This window comes from Monomorium pharaonis, chromosome 7 (assembly GCF_013373865.1).
Source record: "Monomorium pharaonis isolate MP-MQ-018 chromosome 7, ASM1337386v2, whole genome shotgun sequence".
Lineage (NCBI taxonomy): Eukaryota > Metazoa > Arthropoda > Insecta > Hymenoptera > Formicidae > Monomorium > Monomorium pharaonis.
The window spans coordinates 14,112,930-14,127,568 of NC_050473.1; the positions used below are offsets into that span (position 1 = coordinate 14,112,930).

The following is a 14,639-nucleotide window of genomic DNA, read 5'->3' on the forward strand; positions in this document are numbered from 1 at the left end:
CGGGACGCGTACAATATGTTTCTATAAAGTTTAGGTGATACAATTAATTAGAACATTTTTTAAACAATTATTTTGCCCGATAAACTTGAATTTCTAAGGCTACACGTCAAGTGCTAATCTAATATCGACAGATCTATTTATTTTAACGTAATTCTCATATAGTTCGGGACGCGCACAATATGTTTCTATAAAGTTCAGGTGATATAATTAATTAAAACATTTTTTAAACAATTATTTTGCCCGTAAAACGTGAATTTTTAAGGCTGGACGTAAAGTGCTATTCGAATATCGACAGATCTATTTATTTGAACGTAATTCTCATATAGTTCGGGACGCGTACAATATGTTTCTATAAAGTTCAGGTGATATAATTAATTAGAACATTTTTTAAACAATTATTTTGCCCGAAAAACTTGAATTTTTGGGCTGGACGTGAAGTGCTTATTGAATATCAACAGATTTATTTATTTTAACGCAGTTTTCATATAGTTCCGGACGCGTACAATAATTTTCTAAAGAGTTCGCCAGAAAGTGAAAGTTTTGAGAATTGATTGAAAATTAACAGGTAACATTACATATAATATATTATAATTTTTAATTTATTTAAAGGGGAATAAGTATGGAGTGAAAGTATGTAAGAGTGTTATTAAGAAACATGAAAATATAATATAATCACTAATTTGTGTTTAGAGAGAGAGAGAGGGGCGTAGGGTGGAGAGTGGGAGAGCGTGAGAGATAAAGACGAGGATTAAATAAGAAAGTAAAATGTAAGAGTAATATTGAACAATATGAAAATAATATAATTAATATCATTAATAATATAATTAGTAATTTAGAGTAGGGGAGAAGGAGCGTGAGATAGAGAAGGGCATTAAATATGATAAAGTGTGTGAGAGTAATATTACAGAAGAAAAAAAAGTGCAATGTTCAATATAAAAATGCTAAGTTGCGCGCACGAAGCGCGCGCATTGTTGTGTTCTAGTATCAGAAAATTAACGATAAAAATAGGAATTAAAGTTAAACATGTCATTAAATTTTAATGCACGAATGTATTTTAATTTAACTTTCCTTTTATTTCTAATTAAGACGGCTGATATATTTTATGCTACTTATTTTCAGGTCGCCCCGAACCTAAAGTAAGATGGTGGCGCGGAGAGACGCTTTTGGATTCTAAGGACGAGCCAGGCGAGTTTCCTGCACTTCGCAGAAACACACTGATCGTCAGAGAATTATCAAGAGCGGATCTTCACGCGGTGTTCGACTGTCAAGCATCCAACAACAATATCAGTCAACCCGTGTCAACGTCGGTAGCAATTGAAATGCATCGTAAGTGTATCATTTATCGCTATCTTTATAGTCACGTAATTATTTTTCTTTTTTAAAATTTTTTTAATTAAAAGCCGTTATTGTCTCAGTGCGATTTTAGTACAATCTTTTTTTAATTTTGTGCAACTTTTCCCTATTAAACAGGCATAAACAATAACGCGTAAATACAGAAATTGCATTCAATTTACAATTAATATTATTTAAAACCGATAAGATATTACTACCAATAAGCATGTCCCCCGTTTTTTACGTGCAAAGCTTAAAGGGCGGCAGATAGCTGAAACTCATGGAGCTACGTAGTTTCGTTGTTGCGCCGTAGTTACAAAGTGTAACACCGCCTGCGGTCTCTCAGGAGGATAAATCCAAAGGGTACAATCGATCCGACTAGCCATGCCCGCCGCTTTCCTCTGTGAATCGGCGCAAAAGGAATGCATTTGCGAATCGGGCCAAAGGGAAAATCTGCGTTGTCGAGTAAACGAAGCTGAATACCGAAACGGGAAAGTATTTAACCCAGAGCCTCGGCTTCGACTCTGCAATCCCGTTTATCCTACAACCACGTGCTCCCGATTTCTTTTATCTCTCTCACACATGGCAATTTTGGCGTATCCGTTCTTTCGTGTTTGGATCACTCGAGGAAGAATCGCGCGGGACAACCTGTTAAATCTGGCAGATGAGAAAGATAGTTGACTTAATTTTTTTTTTTTACGATGTCGATATGTTTATCTTGTCACGTTTTTTTTCTTACGGATTCTTAATACTTTCGTGATATCTTATACAGTATGTAGCTGTGTCGCAAATTCAATACTATTTTAAACTTAATATGAACTACATATTACACATGTTAACTGTATATTACACATACATGGACATATGTAACAATACTCTTGTTCAAGGTGGATTTAAATTAAGACACAGCTGTTCAGTCTCCGCAATACGACGCGCAGTTGACCGAATAACGAATCGTGTGCTGTATTGCCAACATTTATATGACAAATATTTCGATTCCCTCGAAATAGTCGAGTCAAGCACCGTTCAGCGGCGCAATTTGTCTGGAAGTTACTCGAGACGGGTGAAACGTCTCCGCGAGATGTGATGTAGTGAGGAGAGGAGAGAACAAGAGAGAGAGGGGGGGGGAGGAAAAGACGCGCAGAGGAGAGCAAGAGGTGTGATAGGGAAAGTGAGGCGAAATAGAATCGAAGGGCGATGCACCGAGGAGAGAGTCGAAATGCATAATGTTCCTCGGTAGAGCTCGGCGAGCAACGCCGGGTTGCAAGCTCGATTCCGGAAGCTCTCGGATTTTTATTAAATTCCAAGGAGAAAGAGGGGCTTCGGGGCATCGGAGGTCGCGCGGAAAGTCATCGCAGTTCCCTCCGCTTTACCTCGTTTTCGTCGTGAAGCGACGAACCGCCCCTAAAAGTGGCTCACCCCATTTCGCTGATGCTCATCGACAGTGTCGCGGTCTTATTATCTTCTCAGAATTGGATATTCCTTCCGCTTTTCGTGATGTTTCCAGCTCGGCAGAGAGTTACTAACGCGTCCACAACGAGAATTAATGGTTTTAGCAGAGAAAAGCTTTCCACGTCAGAGACATACGAATGTAGAAGCAAAGTGCGTATCGTTGCGCGTTGCGGAATTGTTTCGCGCAATTTTGTAATTCACGAGAAAATCTCTCCTGTTACGGAAATATGTAGGTCCATGGGAATATGAATTTTTCAAAAAGCCCTTAAACATTTGAAAACGTAGAAAACAAACGTGGAACAATCAGTAGAGTAAAAAGCTCCAAAGATTTACCTTCCATATATAGTACGTAAAATTTTAACGAAGCCAACAGCGCGAACGTAAGTGGAATATTAGCAGTGATGTGCGTTCACGCATGCATGCCATATACGATGTGAGGACGGTAATAAAAACGTCGATGGGCACTCCTTGGCAAAGTGACAATACGTGCCCTCTCTTATAAAAAAAAAGGTAGAAAAAACGATGATTTTCAACAAGGAGTGAAATTTAGAGAGGAGAGGAGCCAAAGAGTCGAATGTCGACGGACGTCTACCGCATTCGGGAAATTATCGAAAAACCATCCTTCTTTTTGCTTCTCGCGGATCGGGATTCTTTTTTTATCGGACGCGTGTGTTTAACTGCGGGCGATGAACAAAAGCGCGCGGGATTTTTGCGCGTGCGGCGAACGAGGCTTCGTGGCGAGTGCCGGTAAGCACGCGCCAATTATCATTTCGTCGTTTCGCATTATGGACAGGCATTCGGAAACCGCGCGCGCCGGCGGCCGTTCAATTAAAACCCGTAGTAGTAGACCCAATTTTCGTCGTGCGTGTGTGCGTGCAGGCGGGCAATTCAACGTCGCTGAAATATTCGAGTAATGGCGCGTTATAGCGACGCGACTCATTATAGGCAGCGCGAGTCTTCCATGTGGATCTTTATCGTTCGCGGCTGGCAGCGTACCAAGCAAACGCCGCGCCGTATACCGCCGGCGTTCTCGCGGCAAATGAGCGAGGAACGAACGATATACCCGGGGCCGTGATCGATAAGGCGCGTCGAGTTCTCTTTTCCCTTCTCTATTTCTCCCCAGCTTTACGCAAGAGGCGTAAAGTATTAACGGCAGACCCGAAACGGCGCTATCCTGTCCGGTCGCGTATTCTGTGAGCGCGATCGATGAGCACTGAATCCGCATCGCTGAACGTCACTGCAAATTGCTGCATACCGTGTTTTAGTGGTGATTACAATAAATCGCGTACGAGCACTTCGCTTTTTTTTCCCCTCCCCCTCCCACCTGTCCCGGAGTCGCTTTTATCGTGCCGCCTCCTCCCCCGCCTTTCCTCTTTTCGGTATAAAAGCTCGACACATCATGTGCCCGTATCTTTTGTCGTATATCCGTCATGACCGAGTGATGCATGCTTGTCGTAAAAATGTAAGGGCCCGATGGTAAAAATGCGAGGGCGCGCGAGCGCTTTTAGTGGAGTGCGCGCCTTAAATGTAGTCCCCGCGCATAATTACGAGCTCCTATCACGAGCCGTCTAAAAGTTGGCGAATTAAAGCGGATTTTGCATTCAATTATTTTTAATTGGGCGAGGAAGTTGCAGTCTGCGTTGCGACGTGTTCGCGGAAAAAAAGCTGCGATGCACGCACGGAGGCAGGGAAGTTATAGCCCGCGCGAGACCATTAAACGGAAAACGGTAGCCTCGCGCTTATCGGAATCGAGCGAATCGTACGAGGGGAACAAGTTTCACGTCGGACTCGCGGATAATTCCCGAATTGCACTCGAAATTGCGAGAGAGGAGGAAGCGTCACCCCTTTCTTTCCGAAATCTGTGGGGTGTGTCGTGTCTCAGAGTCTCTCAAATCTTCAAATTCTTTTGAAACTTCGAAGTAACAGTTAATGATAAATAATCGAATAATCAATTTTGAACTTGAAGAATATTTTTCGCTTAAATTATCACGTGCCCTTTGGCGTCAAATATCACGCGCACCTGGACAAACAACTCGTGCCGTGGCGATTTAACTCTGCGGATATGCAAACAAGTTCTCGCGCCGATTTCGCACAACGGAGAGACGCGAACGAAACGAACATAATTATCCTGGCCGAGCCGTTACCCGGTCTATCAACTTTAATTTCCGCTTTACGTTTCGCCGAATAACGCAGGAAATAAGCGCGCACCAACCTCGCCGTGCATCTCGCGCGGGGCGAGGAGGGGAGGGAGTGCACACGTATCTCTCCCAGACATTATACTTGCGGGCATCACACACTCGTATAGGCATTACGCCACTCCACGGGTTTTATTGCCCGGCGTTAAAGCCCGCTCTTTCGCCGTGAGGCAGAGAACGCGAAGCGGGCTTTCTTCCCCGTTGCACTTTGAACCCGGCGTCTCCGGCGTGCGGCCCCCGCCGTCAGGCCCACCCATCCCCCTTAAAGCCATCGTATACCCTTGGCACGGGAGGAGGAGGAGGACTGAAGAGGAAGACCCGGGGGTGGGGGGAGCCGCCTCTCTTGGATTCCGCAAAGGATTAAACCTCATAAATTCCACGGAGCACTCCGTGGAATTATCGGTATGCGGCCTTACGTCCGCCTCTCCGCCGCCTTTTACGGACGACTCGACAAACGAGAGCGATTTCCACGCGACTTTATGCTTTCTATCCCTTCCATCCCCGCTATCCAACCTCCACCCCCACCGTCTTCCATCTGCCGTCTTCCCCTCATCCCCGACTGGCTGGTCGTGCGATTCCTATGGACATACGTTTGAGGCGTTATTTGCATGACTGCGCGCCGGATGGATTGCGATTCGCGGCCCAACGAGAAAGTATTCGCTTAACGCCGCGGAGGTTTTCACGACGTGGGGGAGTAGCGCGGAAAATGCAATTTCCTGGCCGCGAAAACTCATCTGGATTTCGCATTGTTGCAACGAAAGATCTAGCATTCTATAATAAATTGAATTATGCATGTTAAATTGATGATAGATTGAGTTTTCTTTGTCCAGCAAAAGAAAATAAATTGCGATCTGTTCAACAAGAAGATCAAATGAGGAAAAGTGGAAAAATATTTTTTCACTGAATAAAGAAATGCCTCGCATTTTTTCCTAACCGATTTAGAATAATCTATATTTCGGAACAAAATTAATCTTTTGAATAAAAAAACAACACTTTCTCTCTTCAGTTTTCGTTTCTTCTCAAATAAAGTCATTATTTTACAAAATAACCTACTAAACATACAATATATGTTCCTCTTGTTTTCTCTTGTAAAAAATTCTCAAATATTATCTGCTTCTAGAGTTTCATACATCACTCGATTATTCACATGATTTATGACTAATTATGCATACTGTTTTAGCATATAAAATATAATGTCAATGTTGCAATGTTTGATATTATAAGAGAAATCAAGGCACCCATGATTTTCTGCGATTTATGGACGAAAAGCATTTTCGACGTGCCTATCGACGAGGTAAATCGATCTGGCCCTTCGGTCAACTAGCAAACGTTTCATAATAAATAAACCGCGGCCGTTAATATGAACCGTGACAGGAGGGTGCGCACATACGTTGCGAAATAAATTATCAAAACGTACGGCGCGCTGAACGATGGCCGCGTATAACGTAGTTTAATCGCGGATCATTATTATTTCACGGTTCATCGAGTCTTTCTGCGCAAATTCCGAAGTACCGACCGCTAGTCGGTACATCGCGTGTCACATTCAGTTGTGTACCGTGGTTTTGAAATCCCATTATTCCGAGAAAATTAATATTTAACGCTTGCGCGCTCGAAAATCGTCGCATTTACAAATGGAGCGCTCGGTAATGGCATATTTTTCCCCTGCAGGGGTTTATCGCCAAATTATTTTCATCGGGACGCACGTTTACTGACAGCTGTGAGAAATGGAAATAAACCGCGCGAAACGTGAAGGGGTAACCGATACGACACGCGGCGCGAAATTAAAGTAATTGCGAATATTTTTCGATTATTCCTGTCGCGCTAATGCGAACGTCGCTCAGCGAATCGTCTTCGTAGTGATAATTTCGTTGGAAACTTTTTCAGCGTCGTCGCGACAGAGTCAAGAAAAAAAAACCGCATTCATTATTCGTCGGAGTAGTCGACAAGTTCGAAGCTATTCAACCGAACCGTATCTTTTTTCTGCTAGGCAATCGTAAAGTACGTACGCCACCTCAAACTTATCTCTCTGCCTTCCAGAAGTAATGCTTTTTCGTTTGTATTAGCTCCTTGCGAGCGAACTGTTTAAATGTTTATGCACTTTTTGGGATATCTTTAATTCGCAAGTAGTATTTACATTATGTAAATAGGCACTGCTTTAAATTCAAATGGCGGAAATACGTATTAAATATTATATATATGCGTGTGTATATTTATTTGATACATTTTAAAAGTATTTTTATATATATATTGAAACAGTATTTATATTATCTTAGCAAATAAATGAAAATATACAAATAATTAAAAGTATTAAATTTATATAGTAATAAAAATTATTTATTTAAAATTAATATGGGATACTCGCATTTAATAAGGAAAATGGATTTTGCACCTGTGCTTTTCGCAGCATTTTATCGTTGAAAATTCAAATTGTCAGAATTGGACATAAGGTGAAAGATTTCAATTTTGTATGCAGAAAAAAAGATCGACCTTTCACCGAGAGGAAGAAAAAACTTGGGAAGATTAATGTAATGAATCAGTCTGGTTATATAATATTTAATTGACTCTGCCATATATCGAACGTGATATTCTAGATTTACCCGGCTAAATTGATATCCTTGTTAAATCTCTTAACAAGAGTCGATTCTTTTTGCCATTTTACATAGCTTCCATTTGATAGGGATATATCTCGGTTATATCTCGGACGGATCTTATCTTATAGAACAGCTCATCCGACATATGAATTGCGCTAAATGAGGTTAATCCCATGAAGTTAATTTTCCTGATTCTACATGGGACAATATACTGAATATTTAGAGTAACGATATTAATCATCTACATGATCACCAACATACATTCAGGTGAATTTAATTAGCTAGAGCTATAAGCGGCTACTGCACTAAAAAGCCGAGCGCAATATTCGAGATGCAAGCGCAATACAAATGAGGGATTATCAAAAGCGAACGAATGCGGACGGCGGAGATGCAAACGAAATCACATGTACGTTTTATCGCTTCATTAAAACGTAAAACGGAGGCAAGACAGCGAAAGGGCAGAGGTGCGCGCGCGCGCGCGCGCGCGTGTGTGTGTGTGTGTGTGAGAGTAAATTATGCGCGACAGAATGGCGTCTCACAGGCGAGGATGGAAACAGAAGAGATCGAGTATAATATGGAGGCAATGGAGATTCTGAAGAGGATGAGAACGACCTTGGGATTGAATCGGCGCTCTCGAGGGGAATGGAGAACAAACCCGACACTAACCTACCTCGCTCGGCCCGGCCCACCCCAATCTAATCGAGCCTGACTAATTAGAGGGCAGGCTGGTAATGGAGTCAGCCAGCGAAATTGGGTAACGGTGGGCCTGATTTACAGTGCGAGAGACTTGGAAAGTGGTCGCCGAGGGGTGAGGATAAGAAGAGCTCGCAACGAGAGGAATAGAGAGAACCTTACTGCAGATTGTAGATGAGAAAGAGAGAGGGGAGAGGGAGGCAAAAAAAGAAAAATCGGGAAAAAGACAGGTAATACTGACGAGCGTTAGCTTTGAATTACTGTTGGTGATCAAGTCGCTTTCTACACGGCCCGAGCATTCAACCGCGCCGAGCTGATCTTTTAGGTCGTGAGGGTGAAAATCACACTGAGCTCCGGAAATCCGCTGAACTTTTAATGGAATCGGTGATTTTTCAATGCGTCTCCTTCCTAGAGCGCGGCTGATAAGTCGCGCGAGACAAAAAAGTCCACATCGATGGGATTCACGGTAGCCATTTTGGGCAGGGGACGTCGCACGAGTGCGCGGCGAGTATTCATGGAATTGAAAATTGAGAAACTCTTCGGGGAAGAGTTCACCAGAATGCCAACTCCCGGGAGAGGAGATGTGCCCGTTTTACTCCCCTCGTCCGATCAGCGACTATTCGGTCGTTTTTGCGGCTCTCCTGGGCGTACTACGTCGGCGAGAATCCGCGATATCATTTTCCGAGATTAAGCACGATTTCTTTATTCGAATCTCTTTTTTTTTTTCACTTTGACAATATTACTTTTTCAGGGAAACGTTTTCTAATTTTCAATATAAAGATTATAATTATACGGGCAAAAACAAATAGCAATGGCAATGTATTTTGCGTAGAATTATTCAAACGTTCTCTTTGTTAATCTATGAATTTACATATCTAAAGTTTACTTAACATAAACATACAAATATAACTCGCGAATGCTACGTCACGTGAAGAAAAGAAATATAATTTTAGCTGCAATAATCTTCATCAATTTTATATTTAAAAGCGGAAATGCGATTAAATTCTATGAGTTTGATGAATTTATTAATGAATTCCTAATTTATTTATATTAAAAACTCTTTCAAATCTAGATCTAATGGAAACTAAATGAGCGTTCCTATAATTATATATCGTTTTAATTGACTTAAAAGTCATTTTGTTCTTAATTCCTCGCATTTCTCTGTCTGCTTAATACAGTTCGTAATCATTTTTGAAATCAGATTGCCGCAGCATCAAAACTCGGCCTTTTACAAAGTTCTCGACTCCGTTGGTAGCAAACGACGTTACCCATGAGAAATGCATAGAAATTCACAAAGGCAGAGCGGCGCAACTGCGTCGAAGGAATAACGGGAAAGGAGCTGCCGCGCAAAGGTAGTGAGAGAGGGATAAAGTAGAAATACGAGTCGTGTGCGCGGATGGTTAAGGACCGCGACGAGATGGCCTCTGCTTTTACTCTGTGGTATCTCGTAGCGTCTCGCAGCAATACGAGGCCACGACAACGACAAACGTCGACACTACAATGACACGACAGGACGCTGACGCGGTAAAGCCACCGGTGGGAAACGAAAGGACAGCTAAAGAGAACGAGGGAGGCGAGAGTGAAAGAGGCGCAAAGTCCTCAAACTGGGCTGGAGGCTTGATTGTATACCGGAGACGATGCTTTTGAAGGAGGGACAGGAGAGCGCTCTCAGACTACGGCTAAAGTCGAGTGAGTCTCGTGTGACCCCGGGACAAGGCCGCGTTGCCCATGAACAATCCGCAGATGTAGGGAAATGCCCGTGTGTATGCGGGAGCGCTCTGCACGTACGTCGTACACCAACGGCGACCGTGCATTTACAAATGTTCCTTTATGTGCGACCCTCGTTGCTTTCCCCCCTTGCTCATCAGAAACGTCGTCGTCGTCGAGACAACGTTACGTTACGGGGGAGCCGCGCGTAAATGTCTCGGGGACCTCCGTCGGAGGAGCCGTGTGCCGGATCGCCGAGCGACATGCGGGCGTGGCGAGGAACGTCCTTGATTAATGTTATTGGTGATCATTGTTGAGCGGGATAGATGCTATCCAGAGGGAACGTGGAATTAAGGAAAGTGGTTAGGACACTCCGAACGTTCGCCGCTGCAGGTTTGTAACTGTCGCGTCGGCGGATCGACCACTGACGGTGTCTTCTACGTAATTGTTTTTGATCCCCGGGAGTTGCGGGGGGTGGACACGGGTCGAGTTGGAGCGAAACGGAAAAGTGAAACGAATGTTAACAATAACCGCCGGCGTTTTCCATCGGGATAAATTACGTTCACACGTGCGATATCTGGGACGAAGCTCTCGCGTAACGTTAAATTCTCGTATTTCTCGATTTCCGCGTACCGGAAAATACTGCGAGATACTGCGAGATAAATAAATTACACGAGTAACACCGATACGCACGTCCGTGAGAAACACAAGTGCGGCCGCAATCATTTCACGGATGAAATAACGAGTAATTGGTTTACGAACTCGGCCATTGAACAAAGTTTCTAGAAACTCTCCCCCGTTCGATCGGCGTTACATAGAGTTTCCATAACACGCGCAAATGGCTAATGAACGCAAATAAAAGCGCGGCCGCGACGACGCTTTTGTACGATCCCACGTCCTCGCGTGGCCTCGTAATATCGCGACGAAACTTGTCCCGGAGTTTCGAGCCGGATGGGCTTTAGGCGCGGGGCGAGCGGGCGGGCGCGGTGAGAAATTCGGTGATCGAAATTGCACTGCGATTCGAGTCCACAATGGCCGCGATTCCTTGCAAACAGAATCAGAGTCGCCGTTGTTAATTTGTCCGCCGGATTCCCGTCTCGCCTCGCCGCCACCGCCGCTGCTACTGCTGCTGCTGCTATTTCGCAGACTCTTCATCTACCCAATTCGAGTTAACTTCGTCTTCCACTCTATTCAAACAGCGTCCACGCTCAGGCGGTCTACCTCGCCTACTCATTAGCGTCCCTCCGTCCGTTATTACTAATGCACGAGAGTCGGCCAACAAATTTACACGACGCGTTGCTGGGAGTTACTCATTAGAACGCCAATGCGCACAATGTAATATTGCAATTCCGCAAACTTCAATGCTAATTGCAACCTCCGCAGTCTCCGTGCAAAGTACATAAAAGGATGGTGATTAAAAAGTGTCTTCCCCGCATATTGAAGGATCTCGATAACAGTTATTGTCTCTGCAAAATATTAGGGCTATATCGAGGGAATATGTCGGAATTTTACAACGAAACGACTGATCCTCCATGTTTTCACACAGTGTGAAATTTCTAAATGTTTTGCGATTTCTAGTGATGCGCGACTTAAATGAATGAAATTTAAAAGGCACGTTGAATGGAGGCATTTCAACATGTATCTTTCATAGTGCGTCATGTTAGGACAGCTTCCTGTCCGGGATGACACACGGTGTTGCCAGCCGTGGGACACGTTGAAGGGGGGAATCGTTTTGCATTTTTCGCGAGGCGGTAAAAAGCCAGAGCGCCCGCCGCGGAACGTTACACGTTGTCGTGGCTGTTCCGGTCCATCTACGTAACATTATTCGCCTGGATACGGAGTCGCTCTGTTTTTCGGGACGTGTCCGGCAGTACATTTAATACCTACAATCTTTTTGTCTGTAACTTTGCATTAATCCGGGAAACGTAATAAAGCCTGTACGAACAAACAGAAAGAGAGAGAGAGAGAGAGAGAAAGAGAGAGGAGACCGACGGTGGTGCGGCGAGCTCACCAAAAACTCTACCGATGGTGGTGCGGGATATCCGGGCGAAAGTAGGCAGCCGGAATATGCAAACGCGACCGTAAGCCCTGCCGGATTAAGCACGGACGTATTTTCAATTCGCGATAGCAATAAGTTCAACCTCGTCCGCTCATTCGTTACTCACCCGTTCTCTCTTCCACCATCTTTCCCTCTCACTCTCTTCCGCCCTTCCTCATCCACCCTTTCTCTTTAACCCCTTTTTGCACCCCGATCTTGTTAGTATCGTTTTTATTCCCCCGTTCCGTGCCTCTTACCCGAAACATGTCGAATCTCTTTGCGACTGTTGGTAATCCCAAAGAACAATCGTCCTTGATGCCCATCGGCGTTCTTTATTGGCGCTATTTGCAGCTTGTCTGCTAAGCAGCTTCTCTAGATACCTTTATAGATATAGATATGCAAAGATATATCATGTGAACGTTTATTTTTATTATAAAAACAATAATTGCCGGAATTATCAGTATCCTTTAATATCGAATAAATTGCATACCGATAGATACTTTCCATTATATTATCGGTTTCTTGTAATAGTCTATTTCCTCTTCTCCTCAACGAGTTCCAATTAAAATTTTATTTTATGAGATAAAACGAAATGAAGTCTCGTTTCTATTTGGCCGAAGATACAGATTCATTATGGAAATGATACAGAATTTTCCGATCGAAAGCATAACACTATTAAAAGAACAATTAAGAACTTCTATATTTTAAACCAAACGTTATACGCTTGAGTGATATTTTTTCCAAATAAAATCATGTCAACGATTGTACGATTTTAGAATTTCACATGAAAACAATTCAGAATTTAAATATCAACTCAATTGTTCTATTTCATCGTATATGTATATATATAATAAATTATTCCTCGTATATAAATATATATTGTAATGATAGTTACATAGTGTCTTGTACAATGTAGGAAATGTCAGCAAATGTACGTGTAAAAATTATTATATAACCACTAAACTTGCAGTAAGCAAAAAAAAAACGTCTAATGAATCTATGGAGAGCAGGAACATTATTTGTATAAATCTGGTCCATGTGCGGAACGCATCATCCGTCAGACACCCATTAGACCATCGGTGTGACCACGATGCATTCGCATGCTCGATGGGCACTCAGTGGTCATCTAATGGACACCAACGCACTTTTTCGCACGGCGTTATTCGTCATGACTATCCGTCGGGTGTATACAATACAACGGGCGAAAAAGCTGACGAATGTTTATACAACGTGAGAAGAATGTTGCTCCCGGTCACGTCTCTTCCCTAGTCCACTCACGTAACGACGAGAAAGCAAAAAGCGTCCACGTTACTTTATTCGTAATAACGAAATAATAAACACGAGAAAAAAAGAGACGAGATAAAAAAAGGCTTGGCTCGTGTAATAAGCACCGTGCTAGAAGGACGGGAAAAAGCGAGTGCTAACTTCTGATAAGCTTGCAAACATTAAAGGTAGAAAAATTCTCTCCCGCGCATTAGAAAAATAATTCACTGGTTACGAAATCATGATCGAGAATAAGATAACGGCATCGAAGGAGCCTCGAATATCGGTGGATCTAATGGCATTTAAACAAGGTCGAAGATCGGAAAATTGAATAGCGTTCAAGACCGAATTACGATGCCGCATTCATCGCATGAGCACGGAATTGCGTGATGCGAATATGCAACACGATTGTATAGACGCTCGAGTGCCGGCGGCTTATACTGGTAATCGCGCTTTTAGCACCAATGCCGATTGAACACGATGAAGCGGCGAGCGTGATTGTAGCTAGTGGAGATTAAGGTAGCGAAGGTGAAGGTAATGGTGGACGCGGAAGAGAAGGAAAGAGAGGAAAATTTTTCATTGGAGTCAAAAGTTCGGCGTACTGAAAGTTTAATTCCAGACTCTCTGGGCGTGGTGTGGCTTGAATGAAAAATCTCTTCTCTGCCTTTACCCCCCTTTCCGCGCCTTCGTCTCTCCCTATCTGCCTTCGTCGTGCCGTCGCTTTCGCGCTTTTCCGCATCCCGGCGTAGCGAAGAAAGACGTTCCTTTGCCGAACCGTTGCCGATTAAATTCGATGGAAAGGCCTGGGTGTGAGTGATTTAGCCGAGACTTATTTCGCGGTTGAATCGAGCGACTAATACATCGGCACACCTTCATCCACGTTCCTCTCTCGTCGAGATGTCAATACCGCCACTTATCGTGACGCCTTCGTGAAAGGCAATTTTGTGTCTTTGGTAAACATTGCTAGTGTGCGTTCCGCTTGTGAAATTTTTTAAGTAACTGATTCTTTGTCCGAAAGAAAAATGAATTTCAAGATTAAAAACATATATTTCCTAATAAAAGTATTAAGAGTTAGCATTGTAATCTTTATTTGTTACAATTATTTACATATACACATTTTTACAAGGTTTTCTTTTTACCTGTATTTATATTTAATGATCAATTACTTTCTATTTAAAAAGCAAATTACTAATATTATTTTAAAGGGATTAATTGGTTAATATCGTTCATGGAGACAACTTCTGATGACGAAATGCATCGTTACGCGCTGACAGGCTTAGATCTTGTAACATCTTGCGATTAGGCTAGAGATTGATGTTTAACTCCATTTTGTCCACACTATTCAATACTTGTCTCAATTAATCAACG

At 43.1% G+C, this 14,639-nt stretch overlaps 1 protein-coding gene across 3 annotated transcripts in view; it reads left to right on the forward strand.

Moving 5' to 3' along the window:
• LOC105834897 (nephrin) overlaps positions 1-14,639 on the forward strand; it is a 289,371-nt gene that overhangs the window by 244,433 nt on the left and 30,299 nt on the right. For all 3 annotated transcript variants that reach the window (XM_012677732.3, XM_012677733.3, XM_012677734.3), the window contains one exon: positions 1,120-1,326. In XM_012677732.3, the coding sequence (XP_012533186.1) occupies positions 1,120-1,326 (207 nt within the window). The remainder of the gene's footprint in view (positions 1-1,119; positions 1,327-14,639) is intronic.